The sequence below is a fragment of the Medicago truncatula genome, chromosome 2 (genome assembly GCF_003473485.1).
Source record: "Medicago truncatula cultivar Jemalong A17 chromosome 2, MtrunA17r5.0-ANR, whole genome shotgun sequence".
Classification (NCBI taxonomy): Eukaryota; Viridiplantae; Streptophyta; class Magnoliopsida; order Fabales; family Fabaceae; genus Medicago; species Medicago truncatula.
Window position 1 is genome coordinate 15,584,464 of NC_053043.1, and position 22,190 is coordinate 15,606,653.

General features: G+C 31.2%; 3 protein-coding genes across 3 annotated transcripts; all 3 read right to left on the reverse strand.

Annotated features, from left to right (window-relative positions):
* Window positions 1-229: 229 nt before the first annotated feature.
* Window positions 230-3,071, reverse strand: LOC25488244 (uncharacterized). The gene is made up of 4 exons (XM_013607919.3): window positions 2,599-3,071; window positions 1,540-1,698; window positions 1,044-1,465; window positions 230-928 (listed from the first exon to the last, which is right to left on the reverse strand). Exons 1-4 carry the CDS (start codon window positions 2,876-2,878, stop codon window positions 305-307), a joined length of 1,485 nt encoding a protein of 494 aa, XP_013463373.2. The 5' UTR covers window positions 2,879-3,071; the 3' UTR covers window positions 230-304.
* A 3,495-nt stretch (window positions 3,072-6,566) lies between these two features.
* On the reverse strand, window positions 6,567-21,936 carry LOC120578165 (uncharacterized). Its single transcript, XM_039830463.1, has 3 exons — window positions 21,514-21,936; window positions 6,949-7,304; window positions 6,567-6,699 (listed from the first exon to the last, which is right to left on the reverse strand). Exons 2-3 carry the CDS (start codon window positions 7,269-7,271, stop codon window positions 6,567-6,569), a joined length of 456 nt encoding a protein of 151 aa, XP_039686397.1. The 5' UTR covers window positions 7,272-7,304; window positions 21,514-21,936.
* Window positions 16,494-20,366, reverse strand: LOC25488245 (uncharacterized). Its single transcript, XM_039830970.1, is given in 7 exon segments — window positions 16,494-17,445; window positions 17,863-18,114; window positions 18,264-18,280; window positions 18,362-18,520; window positions 18,900-19,217; window positions 19,541-19,677; window positions 20,032-20,366. Coding segments are annotated over 7 exon segments (1,833 nt in total). The 3' UTR covers window positions 16,494-16,830.
* Window positions 21,937-22,190: the final 254 nt, after the last annotated feature.

The window sequence follows — 22,190 nt, forward strand, 5'->3', positions numbered from 1 at the left end:
ATATTCACACCAATTAAATAGACTAAAGCTCCCTTATAAGGAAGAACAAATATAGAAGCTACATTATTCCATAATGTAATAAAACGTCAACACTTCTAGAAACAATTCAAATAATACATTACCACTTTAATTTAACAAAAAACAATTAATGATAGGATATTTGACTAATCAGATTCTGCTGATCATACATGGGAGATTGAGTGATATATGATTTGTAAGTGTTGCATGCTGCCACATAAGATTCTTGTGTTTCTTGTCAAATTTCTCTCATAACAATAAGCATTTTCCTTACAATAATATTCCTCTACTCCTCTATCACATAGATCATATTTTTACCAGGCTTAGATAGAGTTCTCCAATAGTAGGTTGAGTAAATGATATCTGAAAACAATGAAAATTGCAAACCTATGTACAAAAGTATTGGAAGGAAAGAAAATATTGAAATGCAACTAGGAATCCACATCGAACCATGGTAGAAGGTTATGAAGAAGGAACTGCTAAGTGCTACCATCATGCTTGTTATGGAGATGAATAATGTGATCAATCCAAATATTAGCTTTAAAGGTAGTGATTTATAGAAGTCACGCTCTCCATAACGCGAGACAAGAATAGACAAGAAAATCAATATGGCTGTCGAAGATGAAATGAACGCAGATGCATCTGATATTGCAAACCCCAAAAATGATGGTTTCTTCAAAAAGTTTGGTTTTCCTGTGTTATCGATACCACCTGGTAAAGTAACTGCAGCAGCGAACACTCCGGTAGCAATGACTGTTGAAATTAGCATACACGACTCCGCAGTTTTTTTCATCCAAGACTCTGCATCTTCCCTTAGTTTTTCATGCTCATTTGAGAACAGTTCTTCTGCAGTCACGCCTTTGGAGTTTTTCGACTTAATCTGTGCGGGCAGCATTATCTTCTTTACATTCTATCATATGAAAATGTATATATGTTAGATAAAATATAGAAATGTAAAAATAAATTAGTTAAATTTATTAAGGACGGTAGGATAATTGTGTATGCACACAAGGGATGCACTATACCTCAAACCATAATAACTCGACACACATTTGAAAAGCTGCACCAGAAACCAATTCAAGTTGACCTTGTGGTGCTAATTTTCCAGCTAAGTGCAATAAACTGTTTCCTTCATCGTCTTCAAATGTCACTATGATATCCTTTATATGCCCTATTTGATGTATGACATTGAAGATACTGGCATGCCGATGCAAAACAGCTATGTGTAATATAGTTCGATTTTCGCAATCCACCTCCCATATCAAGCTTGGATGGGCACTAATAAGCTCCGATAAGAACCCAAAATTTCCAATTTCAGCAGCATCAAATATTAGTTGAGAAGGTTTATTTATGATTTCATTTAACTCCTTCTTTGATGAGTAGTATCTTTCTAGAATCGTGGTCCAGAGAAATTTAACCAATTGGAAAACCATATGATTTTTCAGGCCTGCGATACAAAATTTGGTTACTAAGTTAATGAAACCAATGTAAATAAATTAATAAAGTTAATGTAAGGTTTACCAGGATTGGTGATGATGTGATTATGATCATGTTCTGGACAATGACAAGAAGAATCCAATGGCATTTGATTTTTAGCCAAGAGATGTAAAGCTGTTTTTTCATTCTCATCACGTGCAAAAGCTAGTTCTTTCTTGTCTCTTACCATTTTGAAGGCCAAGTCTGCAATTGAAAAATAATACTATGATCAATATTTTGCCATCAATAAGTTGTGTTAAAATCCCATATGTTTTACTGTGGACTGATGATGGAAAATCAATCAAAACTTTGATGACGGCTATATTGGGAAAAATCCATGTTCCAAATCGGATAGATAAGACTCTTGAAAAGAGTATATAAAGAGGAGTGTGTTAAGAGTCCCACATTGGATAGGTGACAGCCTGACAATGTGTTTATAAGTGAGGGCAATCCTAACCTCACAAGTTGGTTTTGTAAGGATGAGTTAGTCCCCAATTTCATTAGGTTAAAGTTGCCACTTTTAATTAAAAATTTAGAGACCTCAACGTCCTTGCAACTGAAACTATGATTTTGATCAGTGTTGATTCAACAAAACAAATATCAAATGAATATAAGTTGTGTATTAAAGCATTAATACTTGCTTAACTTGTTTTTTTTGTCAAAGTGACACCGATCAATTGAGCATCGGTACCCTATAGTTAGTAATAGAACACATAAACTACTCAAAATTCTCTATCTAGAGACCATTTTAATCGTTGAACTGTTGGAATCTCTGAAACAATCTATTTAAGGACCAAATTATTTAATTGGTCAGTAAATCGGTCTCTAATTATTTTGTTTTCACACTTGCAGTTTTCAATATTTAAGATGAAAGAAATTACACAGGAATGAAATGCAAGTGAGCAATGAGTTGTGCGGTTAATCCTTTCTGAATGACAAAATCAATGCTCTGAGAAACTACATTAAAGACCGATTTGTGAAATGTCGCCAAACCATTAGTCGCAAATGTTCTAATGTTAGCAATGGGTTGGACAATTCCGATCTTTGAATCGGTCACTATATGACAATTTTTTCTGATGAATTACAACCGTTAGTAATACTTACCATAGATGCCTGTGTAGATACAAGCAAAGAACAATAACTCCCAGTCCTTCTCTTCAAAGCAATGTATGGTTTCATCATATAGATGCCATGTCATTTTGTATCTTCCTTGCAAAGCAGCATACTGAATAGGAGCACATCCTTTTGCACCCTTTATAATTGGTAACTTGGGGTTTATTTTCAGCATTAAGTCAACAATTTTCATGTTTCCAGCTGCAGCAGCAATAAAAAAAGCAGTGTTTCCGTTCATATCTTGCAATGTTATATCATTGTCATCAAGCATCTTCAATAGCTCCTTCACAAAGTGAATTTGGTTTGCACCTGCAGCAATATGCAGTAGAGTAGGATACCCATTTGTTATGGCAGCATTTTTTAGCTTATTCTCTTTGTCTATAATGCGCTTAGCTGCTGGCCAGTTTCCATTCAGAGCATGCTTGTGAATGGGAACACAATGCTTGAGAAACCCTTTATTTGCATCATCACCTAAAACAGAGAGTATTTCTATTGCGTTAACATTAAACCCATCTACATATCTACATGTACAAATATTATTCATCAACACTTTTAGGTTTCAAATTTTCCTATTTATAATCTGGATTGGCTGAACCACCTGTTATAATATTAGGGTAGTTAGTATTCTCCTTGGTACATTGACACGATTGATTTGAAGAATTCAAGAAATTAATCCCATTTTGAGCGTATATTAATTAGTACTTGTACTCTATTCCATTATTTCTAATAATATTTTTTTTAAAAGTAAAATAAAATCAGAAACTATAATCTTTCAAAAGTTTGGCAACCTTTAATCTTTGCTATGATAAGGAAGCAAGGCTAAGAGAATTATGACAAATCAGGACACCTTTATTGCTTGAATTTATAAAGCATGATATTAGTACCCGCATCGTAAGTTCTTCAAATCATAAGATTATGCATGATAAACTTCAAATCACCTTTATGGTGGGTATTTTGTTTGTAGTGCCTATCGATTATGCATGAACGATTTCCTTGATACAACTCAACTTAAGGTGCAAGGATCTTGGGAATTAATCTGGAAACTCAAGATGCAACTAAAAGTGAAACTTTATTTGGCGAGTGTGTAGGAATTGTCTCCCAACACGTATGAGACTTAAAGATAAAGAAGTAAACAAATTATATTACAAGTGCTTTGTGTAGTCTGCATGACGAATATAACTTCCATCTCTATTTTAGATGTTCTAGCAGTTGTAATATTTGGAGTATGTGGGAAGCTTATCCTTCCGTATGCGATTTAATCAATCAAGGACATGAGAGCGCTAGTACTATTTTTATCATACTAAAGGTGTAACAAGATGATGATGGTTTTGTTGTATTTTGTGGAGTATCTAGAAGCAAAGAAATAATTAAGTTTGTAATGAGGTGGTTGACATGCAATCCTTTGTTTTGGAACAAAAACAAAAAAAACATGTTGCATGATTGGAAAGCAGCTAGAAAAATTCGGAAGTACTGTCCAATGCACATAAGCCTAACTGAAGTTATAAATGGAGGGAGCCAAGTGAAGGATGCTTCAAATGCAACATCGATGAATCCTTTTCAAAATGATCTAACAAGGTTGGAATAGGTATGCTTATTATAGATGGGCAAGGCACCTTTGTTTTAGATAAAACAAAATGGTTTAGCCATGTCTCTGAAGTACGTGTTGGAGAAGCTCTTGGAATATTATCTGCTTTAGAATGGGTTCATGAACTTAACTTGGGATCTGTTGATTTTGAGCTTGCTGCAAAGAGAGTGGTTGATAGCTTTTTGTCCCCAAAACATGATGTTATAAAGTTTGGGATCCTTATTCAAAATTGTAAAGCTTTCTTTAGGCATTATTTTAAAAACTCTGGTATAGAGTTTGTGCAGAGATAAGCAAATAGGTTTCTCATGGTTTAGTTAAGGTGACCACATTAGCAGCTAGTTTTTTGATATTGGTAGAAATATCAGATTGTATTGAACATATTTTGATTAATGAAATGTTATGGGTCTGTTTGGAAAACCCAAAAAAAGAGCTTTTAGCTTTTAGCTTTTAGCTTATAGCTTATAAGCTCGTTTGACAAAAAAAGCTCTGTTTGGTAATACTTTTTCACCATGAGCTTATAGCTTATTTCACGAGCTTATAAGCTATTTTTCAGAAGCTATTCCAAGTAGCGTTTGAGCTTATAGCTTATAACTTCTCACTTTTTCTTCAAATTTTACCCTTATTATTTCATTTAAATTGTATTTTTATCCATTATAATTTTTATAATAAGCTACGTAATAAAGACTACTATCCCTTTATTCCAATTTTTGTATATATATCAGCTGGCCTTTTTTTTTTTTTTTAGAAAAATATATACCTTCGTTTTTTTTTTACGAAACAAAATACTATTATTCTATTAGTGTTACTTTTTTTTTTTTGAGGTAAGTGTTATTTTCTTTATTCTCTGTTATTATTATTACTCTATTAGTGCTACCTTTTTTTTGTTTTTGAGGTAAATGTTATTTTCTTTATAAAGTACAAACACTTAAATGATAATAAATATAAGATAAAATTTTAGTGAATAAAATTTAATTTAATTTATAATACATAGGATATATTAAATTAATAAATTTAAAGTATGTTTTTAAAGAAAAATTAGTATGGAAGTTAGGAAAATATATTGGATAAAATGGAATTCTATTTGTTCTAAAACGGAGTATGATGGTTTGGGGGTCCGGCGGTTGAGGGAGTTAATTAATATGGCATTGCTAGGTAAATGGTGTTGGAGGTTGAAGAAGGAGCGTGGGCGTATGGGGAGGAAGGGGGGAAACATTTGCGAAGATGGTGGTGGAGGATAGGTTCGGTGGGATAATTTAATTAGCACTAGAAATGGTGTCGGTGTGGGTGTAGGAAGGTGGTTTGATGATAAATGTAGGTCAGAGGTGAGAGCCGGTGTTTCAACCTTATTTTGGTGGGATCAGTTGCTACACAAAGGGGTGTTTAAGGATATATTTAGTTGCTTTTTAATCTTTGTGATAATAAATTGGCACGATGGCTGAGATGAAGCAGTTAGTGTGGCGTGAGGGTGGTAAGGCTTGGAAATGGAGGAGGAGATTGTGGGCATGGGAGGACGATCTGTTGGGAGAGGGCCATTCCTTGTTGAATTCTGCTCATTTGCATAAAAGTATGAATGATAGGTTGCTTTGGTATTTGCATGCTACAAAAAAATATAATGTTAGTAGTGCGTGGAATTTTCTAACATTAACGGATCAGCAAATTATTGATGAAAAGGCTCCATTAATTTGGCATAAGGATTTTCCTCTCAAAGTTTGTCTCTTCGTGCGGCGGTTACTCCGTAATCGTATTCCGAAAAATGGCAACCTTATTAGGCGAGGTGAGCTCACGGTTATTGATCAGCTTTATGTTGGAGGGTGTGGTAAATCAGAAGACGTAGATCATCTTTTCCTTCATTGTGATTTTTATCGTCAAATTTGGAATGTTGTTTACAACTGGTTCGACTTTATCTTGGTTAATTTGTCTCGTATTTCATATCATTTGATTCATTTTGTTGCCTTGGGAGGCTATTCTAAAAAGTTACGCGCTGTTCTTAAATTGGTTTGGTTCTTGATTGTTTGCATTATCTAGCGAGAAAGAAATACTTGTATTTTTAAGCAAAAAGAGGATGTGCTTCATCTCTTACTCGACAAAATTAAAATTCAATCTTTTCGGTGGCTGAAGATGAATCATGTCAGCTTAACTTTCAACTACCACATGTGGTGGTTGAACCCTCTTTTGTGCTTGGATTGAGCTTTGTATCTTCGGTTTCTTGCTTTTTAAGTGATTTTTTGCCCTATTTTAATCTAATTGTTACTTTTTTTCTTTACACTTTCTCTGTCACTCCTTGTGCGGAGAAGATAAAATTGCTCATTTAATATAATTCCATTTTAACTTCTTAAAAAAAATATTAACAAAAAAGTAAATAAAATCGGAGAGACTAAGTGCCTTGAGAGAGAACCATACTTGTTTCCTTTAAAAAGTCAAGGTTAGGTCTGTTGTATGTTGCTGATGCACTCCTTTGAACAACTGGTACTGGAGATGTAGAACTGACATCAGATGTTGTCACTTCCCTGTCAAAGACAATATATATTACATTAACAATTAATGTGAGAGCATATTGTTAAAACAAGTATTTAATATTAATATATTTTGCCTTTAAAAAAAAAACATTAATATATTTTGTCAAAAAATCATTAATATATTCTTCCCTGAGAGAAAAAAAAAACATTAATACTATATGCTATGTAAATACAAACCAGTTATTGAACAAAAATTGAATTTTAAGTTGTCAGACGGCAAAGGAAGTATGAAAACTTAACTTGTCAAGCTTCTCCCATACTTCCTTTGCCGTCTGACAACTTAAAATTCTCTTAAGATCATCTGGATTTATGGCACAACATAAAATATTTTTAGCTTTTACTTCTGGTTCCATGATCTTCCTATCTTCATCATTGAATTCATCTATCGTCTTCAGCACTTCTTCACCATTTATTATTTTTTTTGGAAGTTTTGGTCCATTCTCAATCACAAGCCATACTTCAAAGTCAACAGATTGTATGAATATCTTCATAAGTTCCCTCCACTCAGTTAAATTTGTACCATCAAAGTATGGTGGCTTTGAAATGGATCTTCCTTCAACCATCGTTGCGTTCGTAACTTTTTTAGTTGTTAGTACCTGCAATATATGTTTCCTTGTTAGATCCAAAATTTTGTTATTTTAACTAAAACTTCTTCCGTTTTAAAATGAGTGTTGTTTTAACAAAAAAAAAAATTAAAATAAACGCCACTTGCACTTTTCAATGCAGAATTATTATTTTATTTTCAATTGTACCCTTTAATTAATTGAGCGTACACTGCTTCCAAATCATTACACCAATAGTAAATAAGGCTAATTTAGTAAAATTGTCATGTCTTTTGACATTTTTATTATTATAGTTTTTTAATTTGTGTGTAAAAATTTTAAACAACATTCATTTTAAAATGGATGCAGTGTAATTTTAGCTTAAAAAATCTGGCATATATGATGGAGCAGATATTAGAAGTTACCCTTCTAATTACAACCAATGATTGGAGATTGAATTTGTGAGGAGGGCTTCGAGAAATTAGGGTTTAACCACACTAGCAAAATGAACGGTTTCCAATTAAGCCAGTTGAACATGCAAGTAGTGTTTAAAAGACTGATGACAACTTGAAAGTGTCATTTAATTGAAAGGGGTGCAAGTGGTGCTAGGAGGTGAGAGGGTTGTAGCACAAAACGGGAGCCCAAAGTAGGACTATTGTATGTGCTCTTACCATCTTTTGAGTATAAGGTTTATAGAATAATATGAGACTTTTTTAATCGAGAGTTTTATTCTGTGAAAGTACTTTAATTTAAAGTTTATTAAACGAAATTTTGGATCATCTCCTTCACATCATTCTCTCTTTCTCCCTCCTTTACTCAAGTTGTATCTATCTCTATCTAAATTTTATAGAGAAGAAATGAGAAGGCGAGACTGAGGTGAAGGAAAAGATAACTCAATTTTTTTTTTTTACGAAAAGTCAAGATAACTCAATTTTGTCTCATACCCTTATCTTGTTTGTCTAGTTAAAATTCTATCATGAAATGAGGTTTTTTTTTTTTTTTTTTATTTCTTTTCATACTCTAAGTCTTCATCTATGATACCCTTCAACTTAGGAGGAACGCTCAAGAGCTCCAAACAAGCAAAACTACCATTGTGAGCTCAATTTGTCAAGCAGTCAACATTACAAAGACATGTACTATCACCAAGGAATAAAATTCAATAGCATCTTTTTAGCCAATCTCAAACCAAGAATAAAGCCCTAGAATTATGCCAACACAGAAGTACCATGATTGAGGTTGCATAAATAAGTCTCCTTTTTCGTCTTCATATCCTCATTAAAAAAACTATTGTAAATATATTAAAATATAATTATTTTAAAATATTATATATTATTTAAATTACATAAATTAATCTTAGAGTATGAATATATAAATTATTTTAAATATTATTTGTTGTTTTGTCACAGGTGATTTTGTAACTTTTATAGTAATTTTATAAACATCGAAATTATAAATAAAGGTGACAAACTTAAATAAAAAATAATATTAATTCTTAAAAAATCTTATAGTTGTCAAATATTTTTTAAGAATCATAAATAATAAGGTTGATTTAACATTTTAAATGGTTAGAAAATAAACATGTGAAAAAATCTAAATATACTAAAATTAAATAAAATTCATATTATAGATTTATTAATGAAATATTTTAAATTCATATTAAATAAAAAATATATATTTAAAATTGTGAATGAATTTGAATTTATAATTTAACTTTGAAGAGAGACTTGTAAAAACAAGTTGCTTGGAGATAAATTACTCCAAGGACCACATAATAGTGGATGTCCCAATAACATGTCTACCTTTTATGACTATATAGTACGATTCCTTTAAAAACGACAATATAGTACCGTAAAGAAGAAGAAATATCAATGGCTAAAAGAAAAAGAGGAAAAATGTACGTTTCTTTTTTTAAGTGTTGTCTGTTGCTTAATTTGTTGTTTATATTTAATTGTTGTCTTGACTGTTTAAAAAGATAATTTGTCAATTATATAGTTTTTCAACTTCTCATACTTATACATTTTTAATGAACTAATTAATGTTAGGTATTTGAAAATTTAAATATTTTTTAAAACGAAGTTTGTATTTTTGTTATGTGCAAATTTAAACTTCTATGAAACAGAACCTTGATACATATAATAACGTGTTTATGAAGAATTAAAATTTTATAAATAAAATCAGTAACAATTTAAAAAATAACACGTAAAAAAATTGAAGAACAATTTTCATGGAAAAACAAAAAAACTCCAAGAAATCTTTTTAAAAAAAAAAAGAAAGAAAGAGTGGAAGAGAGAGGGTTCATCAATTTTATTATAAAGATAAAATGTGTGCAAAACAATAGATATTTATATTAAAAAAATAGGAATTTATTGGAGAGAATGGAAGTGTCTCACAATTGTTTGTTATGGGGAAAAAAGATGACAATATTGAAAGAATTTATTGATAAATTAAAGTGATAGTACAATAGAATGAAGAAAAAAAAAACTCAAAAATTCACATCTCAATTCAAGTATACTGTTGAAAAATAATACTTAAAAAAAACAAAAGGGGTAAAACAGAAAAGAAGAACAATTCATTCACAAATTTAACATTCATAGAAAATATTAAAATAAAAATTTGACAAATATTAAATTTTGAAATGTTTTCGTTGTAGTGAATATAATTTTTGATTGAATGATGAAAAAGTTTAATCGTGTTATGAAGTAAGTTGAAATATATATATATATATTTGTGTGTGTGCGTGCGTGTGGGGTTTAGGATTTAGGGTTATAGAACTAAAACTATAATTTCATCTATAGAAAAAGTTTAGTAAACAAATATATGGTTCAAAATTTATATAAAATGCACAAATTTTTGTTGATCCAGCTTTTTCTTATATATAGAGCAGTAAAATAAATATATTTCATATGAGACGAAATTGCACCATGGTATTTAGAGAGTCTTTACATTAGAATGGTGCAGAATAAAAAATCTAGGATGTGTAACATACTATCATAGGTGTATTTTTGTCAGAATTGAAGGTGTGCAGCATGATTCTTTTTGTTCTATCTATCTAGTTTTGTGTTCATGTAGCTTGGTGGTGTACGTAGTGGTGTTTGTATCATAACTTTTCAAACTGCTTCTATCATTATCACCCTCAAAGTATTTCTTGTGCTTTATAATGTGTTTTTAAAACAAAATTCTTTTTGCTTATTAAAATAAATAATGAAAAAAGTGATACTATTTATACTACTTTCTTTTCATATAACCATGACAACAAGGATCAAACATTTCGTTTTCTACTATTTATACTAAAATTCTTTTTGTCTATTAAAAAAGAAACTAAAATGAGAAAAGTAATTCTTTTTCTACTTTCAGAACTTGGAGTTGAATTCGAACACTTCTTAAGTAGCTAGGTATGAAATTTTCCTTCTACTATATAAGTAGTAGTATTATTCTTACCCTTTAGCTAAATAGCATAAACACTATACCTGGATATACGTAAAGATGACTTTAACTTTCTCCTACACTTGCCTGCACAAATATCAACCAATAATATGTTAAGTACTATATGTAGTTTTGACTTCTGAGAAATATTATAAAAATAAAATTAATAATAAATAAATGTACAGGGAAATTACTCAGAGTTTTTAGTATTATATAATAGATGGATTCTTGTTGTTGGTGTGGTGTGGCTCAACAAAACAATATATGGAAGTATATATTCAAATTGAAATCTTAATCTTCCTTTTCAAATTGAAATCATAATGCAAAGGGAAATTAAGGGAAGAGTAAGGAAATATTGAGTTTTGAAAGATGTCGCTGGCTGAAATTATTTACACACTACTTATAAGGAGAAAAAATGACATAGAGAAAAAGAAGATCGTGATAAAGGAAGGAAAGAGGAAGGAACGGTGTAGAAAAATGGTGTATCCCTTTAGCAAAAAGAAATGCAAGTACCGACCATTATTATTATTTTGGAGTGGGCTTCGGCCAATATCGCCGGCTCAATATACAGCGGCCCAATAACCACTACTACAGGTAGGAAAGATCATTGATTTTCTGACTTCAAAAACGTCATATTGACACATGAAAATTTCTTAAAAGCCCCTAGCGGTAGTTAACTACCATTTGTCAAACCGGCAGCAATAACTGTCGCTGGCCTCAGTGTTTGTGTCGTGTCCAATCTCCGTGTTTGTATCCCTGCTTCATAGCTTTTAGTTTTCTACCTCATGTTAAAAACAAAATCAACAATCAATATTTACAATACAAATCAGCTCAATTGACTAACGATCATAATTTGAAAAAATCACACAATTCAATGTAATTGAATTTGTCGGTGTCGTGTTAGTGTCAGATACTGACACATGTTTGACACCAAGACAGACGTAATCTAAAGAGTGTTCATTCTTAATAGACTAAAAGCTTTCTTGCAATGATTTGAATTATGTAATTGGTTAACTTGTGATGGACTCTACAATGTAAACTTTGGGTTCCATGAAATGGACAATTAGTGTAAAGTCATGCCTCAGTTAAAAATCACGTATGGACTCAAATAGAAGTTCCAATACACTCTTTCTGGCCAATTTCTTAAGTCTTCTCTAAGTGAATTGTCGAAGTCAAGTCAACTACCTATAGAGTGGTTCCTATTTTTTCTTTTAATCATTCACTTTCATAGATTTAAAAGTACAGTATTTGTAAATTACTTTTAATCATTAGTATTAGTTCTGCCACTTTTTTCCTTTGTTTTCTAGATGAAGCAGTTGTCCGTTTCTTACCTTGAGTAAATTTATAAGGGTCAAATTACATAAAATAAGTATATTTTAAAGAATTTTTAGTAAGGGTGTCAATGTACAGAATGACATTTGTCTAATTTCTATTCTATGGTTTTAGTTGACCAAAATAAAGGAAGATCAGTTTTAGAGTTGTTTAGATACATTTTGAAAATTTTGTAATTTAGACTCATTTTGTAATTTATGATATGTCCCTTAATTAATTTTAGTCGTAATTTAGACATATTTTGATTTTTAATTTTTCTGGTCCAGTTCAATTTTGTCGAAAAGCTCAACGAAATTCTTCAGATTTAGGGAGCTATTGGTTTGGAAATTGACTACGGAATTCCTTGTATGAAAGTAAGTATTTCTCTACATGTCTGCTATATTCTATGATTTTCACACTTTACCTTTGTTATTTTGTATTGAAAATGCTGAACCTATCTTGCATTTTGACATATTTTCTATGACCTATCTACATATTATTTATCTCAACTAGATATCAATAAGTCTACTGAATCCTATATATATATCCCATTATAGGACTACGACCCTAAAATTGGGAAGATCATTCATAGATAGAACGCAATTTGGTTGTCTTTTTCTTTGTTTCTCAAGTAATTTATAGTTCTAACTTAATTTATTTATTTATTTCTATTTTAAGTACTTTCCTGACCACAAATGCCGCACCTACTCTAAAGATAAGTTAATTGAGGTAAAGGAGGATTGGGCTACCTATGTGGTGCATGATGTTTTCGGTGAGATTTTGTTGTCCTTTTCCTTTTCTTTGTTTTTTAATTTTATTTCAATATGGTGTACCATTTTTATGATAAATAAAAACAAATTTGGTAAGCATAAAAAAAGTAATCTATCAGCTATAATGATACACAACTCAAGAAAATAAAGACATGTGTAATAATTTCATATAAACATATGACTTAAATGTTTGACTTTTGAAAATTGATGATTATATTTTTTATGTTATTAGTAGTTGTTACATTGAGATGTTAAGTTGGTTTTAGTTAATATTTTGCTTAGAAACTATCGAGAAGAGAAAAGAGTACATGGTTGTTCGAAATAACTATTTAGTTGACCTTTTCGATTTTACCAAACTGTTTGGACAATTCAGTTTGTTTGATTTGGTAAATGGAAAAAACTGAACCATTAACAAGCCTAACTATATATATATATATATATATATATATATATATATATATATATATATATATATATATATATATATTGAGCTGATTTTTTGAATTTACAATACATAATTAATATTTCTTCCATGAAACAGGAAACTAAGAAGTTGTTATTCTTTCTAACTAGGTGATTGTATATGTGATTCTTATTGATTTAGAAGGTTGAAAGTGTTGGTGTTAATTTGCGGCTACGAGGGATGGACAATTTGGATTTTTTTTTGGTTCAACTGTTGTTGCGTGTAGGTTGGAAAGTGCAATTGGTTGGGGAAGTTGTTACTAGTTGTTGTTGTTTTGTCCTTGTTTTTTGATTTAGGTGGTAATTCTTTAGTTGAGGAAATATAAGTAATATTTGTTTGAAATTTTGTTTTTAGCATAGTTGGTTTTGTCCAGAGATTTGACTATGTAATGCTCTCTTCCTCATGATATTTGTAGACAAGATTTTTGGATTAATACTGATTATTTGATTATATTACATATGCAATGAGTAATTGAAATATTATTTGGTATGGGAAATTGAATGTAGTTTTTTTTTTACCATTGTTTTTAAAATTCTCAATTTGAAAAGATCATGGCTGCATTTGAGTTACAACCAATCATCATAATGATTTTGTACGCTTTAAAAAGTGGTTTTTTAATAGCTCTTTGTAAAGAAAAGGCTATTAAAAATACACATCCTATGATAGCAATTTTGAAGGAAACACTATTAAACACAACATGAATCCTATTCAATAGACCTATTTGACAGCGTTATAATGATATTATTACAATAACGCTTTAAAGAAATGCTATTAAAAACTCTGTTTATAATAGCGTTTTAGAAGCGCTATTAAATAGGATGCACTTACAATAGCGGCGCATTTAACAGCACTTTTAAGTACTATTAAAATAGCACTTTTAAGTGCTATTAAAGGTGAAAAAAGTGATATTAAACATCTTTTTGGCGTAGTGTTATTATTTTATATCTTTCAAATCTGTGTTATAATAATTTTAGGCTAAAATATGTTTTTGGTCCCTGCAAATAGTTCTCAACCACACCAATCCAACCTTCAGCCTTTCTTCTTCAATCCAAACCCAATTTTTTGTTTAATTTTCTGGGTTTGTCACCATTCTTCCTCTTCTCATGTTCTTCGCATATTATTTAACAACACAAAAACAACACTAACATGATTGAATTCGCACTCGAGATACGATTCGATATGGGTTCGTTTGATGGCAGTCATAGCAAAGAGAAAAAGTGATACGTGACCGATTAGGACCGTCTTGAAAACAGGTAACTTGAGAAAGGAAAAGTTCTCACAATAGAGAAAGTTCTCACAATAAAAGTTCTCACAATAGAGAAAACTCAAATATATTAATCTTCAAATTGTGATTTGAGAATTACATGAGCTTCTTATTTATAGCCTAGGCTTGGAATACTAGAGATAAATTCCCACTACCATGCATTTATCAAATACATTGATAAGTGCATGTTTATTACCTAGAAAATAGGCACTAACATGATTAAAATTCCCACTAGCCACTATAATAACTTAGAGCATTACTTTGAAGCATTTGGAGAGGCTAGGAGAATACAAAAGACCACTATAATATTGATTAACTTTTTAGTACCGGTTATACTGAAATCCTTTTTTTTTTCTACTTGTGACCCATACTAAGAAAAAGAAACTTTTTGATCGTCAAGCTAATGACATTAAAAGAGCGCTGCGTGGGAGGCAACCGTGGGGCAACCCACGGGTTAATGTCATTTCTTTTGTTTGTGTTTTTCAGAATATTAAAAGAGAAGCCGCATAAAGGATATGTTTCAGAATCAACAAATTCCACATACAATATGATGATCCTCCAGAACAAAGACTGAATATTGTGAGCTTTCTCTCGCAACTTTATCTTTTTGAGTCATTGAGTACAATGTTTTGTCCAAGCATGTGGGAGTCAATAAAGTATCTTGTTTAAAGTTTAAGTGTCTAGTGTTGTAAAGTGTCTGTTTTTGAATTCCCTTTTATTTAAGTTTTTTCTTGTTTTGTAAGTGAAGGGCGATGTATAAGCAACATGTCCGTTTGTGTTTTGTAATCTGATATAAAAAAAAAAAAAAAAAAAAAAAAGTTTCTTCCAAAAGGCTATTTAAGGATGATTATGTGCATGAAAACAAAAATCTTGTGCTTTGATTGTTCTTGCTATACCCGCATCAGTTTCAATGTGAAATTCTCTCTTTAAGAAAAGCACAAAGTTGCGGTCTTTAAGTAATTGTGTAGGTAGGTGTTTTAAATAGCACGTTCTAACTTCAATGGTAAATTAATCCTCAAAAATTTTAAGAGTAAAAGTAGTATAAGTTAGTGTGAGGGAACAAAAGGTCAAATCAAGGTGACCAAGTGCTCAAAACTGATTGGTCACCAAGACATTAAATAAATGAACAAGTACCTAAAACTGGTTGATTATCATATATATATATATATATATATATATATATATATATATATATCATTGACTTGGATTGGTAGGAGCTGCCCTCACGGGCCTCCTAGGGAAGATTTGGTTAACCTAAAAACTAATGTAGCTTCTGTAATTCCTTCTTTCTAAAGATTGTCAAATGATAAAAAATAATTTCCACCTCTCTTATATAAAATGAAGAAAGGATTTTTCTCGGTTAGTTTAATGTTGAGGTTAGAACCTGTTTCCTCATAATATCTCTTACATAGGCTCAAGAAAAAGCTGGACTACACACACACACTCACTTGAAACTTGTTGTTGGGTTGAATAGGTTCATAAGAAGCACTTGAGTTTTTGATAAGTGTACGCTGAAAACAAAGCCTTGGAGGAAACAAAAGTTTTTAAATTTATGTTGTTCATGTTGTTTTTGTTGTCATATGTTGCTAAAGTTCTTTGCCTTTTACTTGAGGACAAGCAAATATTCAAGCATGGTGAAGTTTGATAAGTCGTAATTTAGATAGTTTTTAAGTGTTTATTTTAATAGAATTATGTTTGTTTAAGTTTCTTTTTAGAACTATTTTACTCCAAATTTGTTCGTTTTATTTTCAGGATCACAAATGATGGATGATCAAGTCTTTGAGCAAAAGAATGGATTAAAATGCATGATTGAAGCTTGTTTGAGAAGAAAGCTAAAAAGAGGGAAATTCTGCCAATCTATCGCGCAAGGTCGTGCCTACCATTTCACTGACCGTGTGCGATCCCAACCTCCAAAATATAGTGAAGACCGCCACGATGATGATAGCCTTTGTTGTTGCAACCATCTCAGCTTGTTGAGGTTCTCATTCATTTTTAACCTGCACTATTTCTAATTTAGTTATATGCTCTTGAAATTCAGATTGTATCATAGAACAATATAGGATGAGGAGATAAAAGTTAAATATACATTCAAACCATGAACATAAGGAAGAGCTACATTATTCTATAATGTTATCTAACATCAACACTTTTAGAAACACTTCAAATAATACATTACCACTTTAATTTTAGAAAAAACAATTAATAAGATTCTGCTGACCATACATGAAAGATTGAGTGATTATAATTTGTAAGTGTTGCATGCTGCCACATAAGATTCTTGTGTTTCTTGTCAAACTTCTCTCATAACAATAACCATTTTCCTTGCAATAATATTCCTCTACTCCTCTATCACACATAAATCATATTTTTACCAGGTTTAAACAGAGTCCTCCAATAGTAGGTTGAGTAAATGATATCTGAAAACAATGAAAATTGCAAACCTATGTACAAAAGTATTGGGAGGAAAGAAAATATTGAAATGCAACTAGGAATCCACATCGAACCATGGTAGTATGTTATGAAGAAGGAACTGCTAAGTGCTATCATCATGCTTGTTATGGAGATGAATAATGTGATCAATCCAAATATTAGCTTTAAAGGCAGTGATTTATAGAAATCGCGCTCTCCATAACGCGAGACAAGAATAGACAAGAAAATCAATATGGCGGTCGAAGATGAAATGAATGCAGATGCATCTGATGTTGCAAATACCAAGAATGGTGTTTTCGTCAACTAGTTTGGTTTTCCGGTGTCATCGGTACCACCTGGTAAAGTAACTGCAGCAGCGAACACTCCGGTAGCAATGACTGTTGAAATTAGCATACATGACTCCGCAGTTTTTTTCATCCAAGACTCTGCATCCTCCCTTAGTTTTGCATGCTCATTTGAGAATAACTCTTGTGCAGTCAAGCGTTCAGAGTTTTTCAACTTTATTTGTGCTGGCAACATTATCTTCTTTACATTCTATCATATGAAAATGTATATATGTTAGATAAAATATAGATAAGTAAAAATAAATTAGAGTTAAATTTATTAAGTAGGATAATTGTGTATGCACACAAGGAATAAAACCTTGTAGAGTTGTCAAATTAGAGTTAAATGTATATATGTTAGATATAAAAATAAATTAGAGATAAATTTATTAAGTAAAGTAGGATAATTCTGTATGCAAACAATGAGTAAAACCCTGTAGAGTTGTCAAATTAGTCCAGGAGTACGTTCCTTTTTTTTGGTCCGTAGACAAAGTGGTAAAAACTACTCAAACTCACACACACCTCGGGTTCAAATCTGGATGAAGACGTCTCACTTTAACTCATAAAGATATGTAAAAGAAAATGCTTGATTTTTTTTTTTACATATTATAAATGGGTTGCATTATACCTCAAACCATAATAACTCAAGGCACATTTGAAAAGCTGCTCCAGAAACCAATTCAAGTTGACCTCGTGGTGCTAATTTTGCAGCCAAGTGCAATAAAGTGTTTCCTTTATCATCAACATATGTCGCTATGATATCCTTTATGTGCCCTATTTGATGTACGACATTGAAGATACTAGCATGCCGATGCAAAACAGCTATGTGTAATATCGTTCGATTTTCGCCATCCACCTCCCATATCAAGCTTGGATAGCACTAATAAGCTCCGATAAAAACCAAAAATTTCCAACTTCAGCAGCATCAAATATTAGTTGAGAAGGTTCATTTATGATTTCATTTAACTCCTTTGATGAGTAGTGTCTGTCTAGAATCGTGGTCCAAAGAAATTTAACGAATTGAAAAACCATATGATTTTTCAGGCCTGCAATACAAAATTTGGTTATTAAGTTAATGAAACCAATGTAAAAAAATTAATAAAATATAAAGTTAATGTAAGGTTTACCAGGATTGGTCATGATGTGATTATGATCATGTTCTGGATAATGACAAGAAGAATCCAATGGCATTTGATCTTGAGCCAAGAGATGCAAAGCTGTTTCTTTATTCACATCGCGTGCAAAAGATAGTTCTTTCTTGTCTCTTGCCATTTTGAAGGCCAAGTCTGCAATTGAAAAATAATACTATGATCAATATTTTTGCAATCGATAAGTTGTGGTAAATTCCCATATACTTTACGATGGACCGATGATGAAAACTCACTCAAAACTTTGCTGACGGCTAAAGTTGCAACTTTAAATCAAAAGTTTAGATACCTCAATATTTAAGATGCAAGAAATTACAGAGGAATGAAATGCAAGTGAACAATGAGTTGTGCCGTTAATCCTTTCTGAATGACAAAATCAATGCTATGAAAAACTACATTCAAAGACCTAGGAGACCCCCTTTGAATCGATTTAAAGATCGATTTGTAAAATGTCGCTAAACCATTAGCGGAAATTTGCTAATGTTAATAATGAAATACAACTGTTAATAATCCTTACCATAGATGCCAGTGTAGATACAAGCAAAGAACAATGAATTCCAGTCCTTGTTTTCAAAACGATTTATGGTTTTATCATAAAGATGCCATGTCATTTTGTATCTTCCTTGCAAAGCAGCATACTGAATAGGAGTATATCCTTCTGTACCCCTTATAATTGGTAAAATGGGGTTTATTTTCAGCATTAAGTCAACAATTTCAATATTTCCAGCAGCAGCAGCAATAAAGAAAGCAGTGTTTCCGTTCATATCTAGCAATTCTATATCTTTGTCATCAAGCATCTTCAATAACTCCTTCACAAAGTGAATGTGGTTTGCACCTGCAGCAATATGCAATAGAGTAGGAGACCCAAATGCTATGGCAGCATTTTTGAGCTTATTCTCTATATATGTCTAAGATGTGCTTGGCTGCAGGCCAGTTTCCGTTTAGAGCATGCTTGTGAATGGGAACACAATGCTTGAGAAACCTTTTCCTTTGATCATCACCTAAAACAAAGGTTCAATTGCAGTTAAAGAGAGTATTTCTATTCCGTTAACATTAAACCCACCCAACATCACCTCATGTACAATATACACAAAACTATAGTTTTTTATTAGCAAAAAAGAAAAAAATGACTAGACATGTTGAGAGAGAGAATCATACTTGTTTCCTCTAAAAACTCAGGATTAGGCGCGTTGTATAGGTCTGATGTCGGAGTTTGTTGTGATACTGGAGGTGTAGAATTGGCATCGGAGGTTGTCACCGGAGGCGTAGAATTGGCATCGGAGGTTGTCACTCTCCTGTAAAAGACAATATATATTATGTAAAAGACAATATATATATATATATATATATATATATTACAATATTTAATCTGAGAAAATATAGTTATAACATTTAATTAACGTTAATATATGATTCCCTCAAAAAAATCATTAATATATGCTATCCACTTTGGATAAATCAATGCACAACTAAGCAAACACAAGATCGATGCAGTGAAACTTTTTTCTTTTGAGAATAGTTCTTAGTTTTTCCTGTTTTCATTTTTCCTTTTCTTTATTGTTTTGATTAGCTTTGTAACCAAAAGAAAAGAAGAAAAAGCAAACACAAATCAGTTTTTAAACAGAAAGTGAATGTACGAAGCACTTAACCTGTCGAGCTCCTCCCACATTTCCTTAGCCGTATGGCAACTTGAAATTCTTCCAAGATCATTCGGGTTTAAGGCACAATATAAAATAGTTTTGGCTTTTGCTTCTAGTTCCATGTTCTTCATATCTTCATCATTGAATTCATCTACCGATTTCAACACTTCTTCACCATTTATTAATTTTTTTGGAAGTTTTGGTCCATTCTCAATCACAAGCCAAACTTCGAAGTTAACAGATTGTATGAATGTCTTCATAGGTTCCCTCCACTCAGTTAAATTTGTACCATCGAAGTATGGTGGCTTTGAAACGGATCTTCCTTCAACAATAATTGCGTTCATAACTTTTTTAGTTGTATTAATTACCTGCAATGAATAAAGTTCAATTGCATCTGGAGAAAAAGCAATCTTTTTAGCTAATCTCAAACCAAGAACAAAGCCCTAGAATTATTCCAACACAGAAGTACCATGATTGAGGTTGCGTAAATAAATCTTTATTTCGTGTTCATATCCTCATAAAAAAACTATTGTAAATATATTGAAATATAAACATTTAAAATATTATATATTATTTCAATTACATAAATTAATCTTAAATTATAAAAATATTAATTATTTTGAAATATTATTTAATTAATATTTTCATACTTTAAGATTGGCAATGAATTTGAATTTATAATTTTACTTTGAAGGAAGACTTGTGAAAAAAAATAATTGGAGTCAAATTACTCAAGGACCAGAAAATCGTATGATTACTTATTAGTAGTGGAGTCTCATCACATAGTACGATTCCTTTGAAAAAGACAATATAGTACCGTAAAGAAGAAGAAATATCTATGGCTAAAAGAAAAAGAGGAAAAATGTACGTTTCTTTTTTTAAGTGCTGTTTGTTGCTTAATTTGTTGTTTATATTTAATTGTTGTTTTGAAAGTTTAAAAAGATAGTTTGTCAATCATAAACTAAATTAGTGGAGGAAATTTAGAGAACTAAAAATTCAATTTCATCTATAGAATTTAAATATTTTTATATGATTTCAACATTTTAAAAAAGTGTACCGTAATGAGGGTTATAATAAAGAGAGAAACAACATTAAACCAATAAAATAAAATAGACATTCTTGAAGGGCTTGAGAAACATAAATAACTTAGGTAGAAACAAAACTAGGACGTGTTTTTGTTAATTTTTTTTATTATTTTAATTATATATTAATAAAAAAATTATTTTTATTTTTCTATTTTTGCTGTTGTAATTAAAAAAAAATAATAATAAAGTAAACCGATCTCAAGGTTCAAGAGAAAAGGGTCAAACAAAAATTTCTGAGACAAATGCATCTCTATATATATCAAGTAAAAATATAGATATGCAAATTTAATCTTTTTTTGTTTTTAAGTTCTATTTAATATAGATATCAAAACTGAAGGTGTGCTGGTGCACACCATGGCCTAAAGGTGGTGAAAATTGGATTCTTATAATAGCAAAACAACTATACCTGGAAATGCGTAAAGATGACTTTAATTTTTTCTTACAGTTGCCTGCACAAATATCGACAAATAATATGTTAAGTATGTCGTTTTGACTTCTGAGAAATATTATAAAAAAGCTAAATTAATAATAAAAATGTACAGGAAAATAACTCAGATTTTTTAGTATAAAAATAGACGGATTCTTGTTGTTGGTGTAGAAAAGTAAGGAAAATATATGGAAGGTATATTCAAATTGAAATCTTAATCTCCCTTTTCAAATTGAAATCATAATGCAAAGGGAAGTTAAGGAAAGAGTAAGGAAAACATTGAGTTTTGAGAGATGTCACTGAAATTATTTACACACTACTTATAGGAGAAAAAAGGACAGAGAGAAAAAGAAGATTGTGATAAAGGAAGGAAAGGAGAAGGAATGGTGTAGAAAAATGGTATATCCCTTCAGCAAAAAGAAATGCAAGTACCGACCATTATTATTGTTTTGGACTGGGCTTCGGCCAATATTGCCGGCTCAATATACAGTGGCCCAATAACCACTACTATAGGTAGAAAATTGTTCTTCTCCTTTTCGTTTTTGCTCATTTCCTTAATTTAGTGTGAGTTAATACGTTGTCACTTTTAAGATCGGTTCAATTACTTTTTAAGTCGGTTCAATCGATCTTAAAAGTGTCAGCGTGAATTATCTTCA

Coding starts and splice junctions, on each gene's coding strand:
- LOC25488244 (XM_013607919.3), bottom strand. CDS start 2,878: ATGCTTGATGACAATGATATAACATTGCAAGATATGAACGGAAACACT. Junction 1,699..2,598: donor TATCTACACAGGCATCTATG/GTAAGTATTACT, acceptor TTTCAATTGCAG/ACTTGGCCTTCAAAATGGTA. Junction 1,466..1,539: donor TCACATCATCACCAATCCTG/GTAAACCTTACA, acceptor TTTGTATCGCAG/GCCTGAAAAATCATATGGTT.
- LOC120578165 (XM_039830463.1), bottom strand. CDS start 7,271: ATGGTTGAAGGAAGATCCATTTCAAAGCCACCATACTTTGATGGTACA. Junction 6,700..6,948: donor GTATGGGAGAAGCTTGACAA/GTTAAGTTTTCA, acceptor TGTCTTTGACAG/GGAAGTGACAACATCTGATG.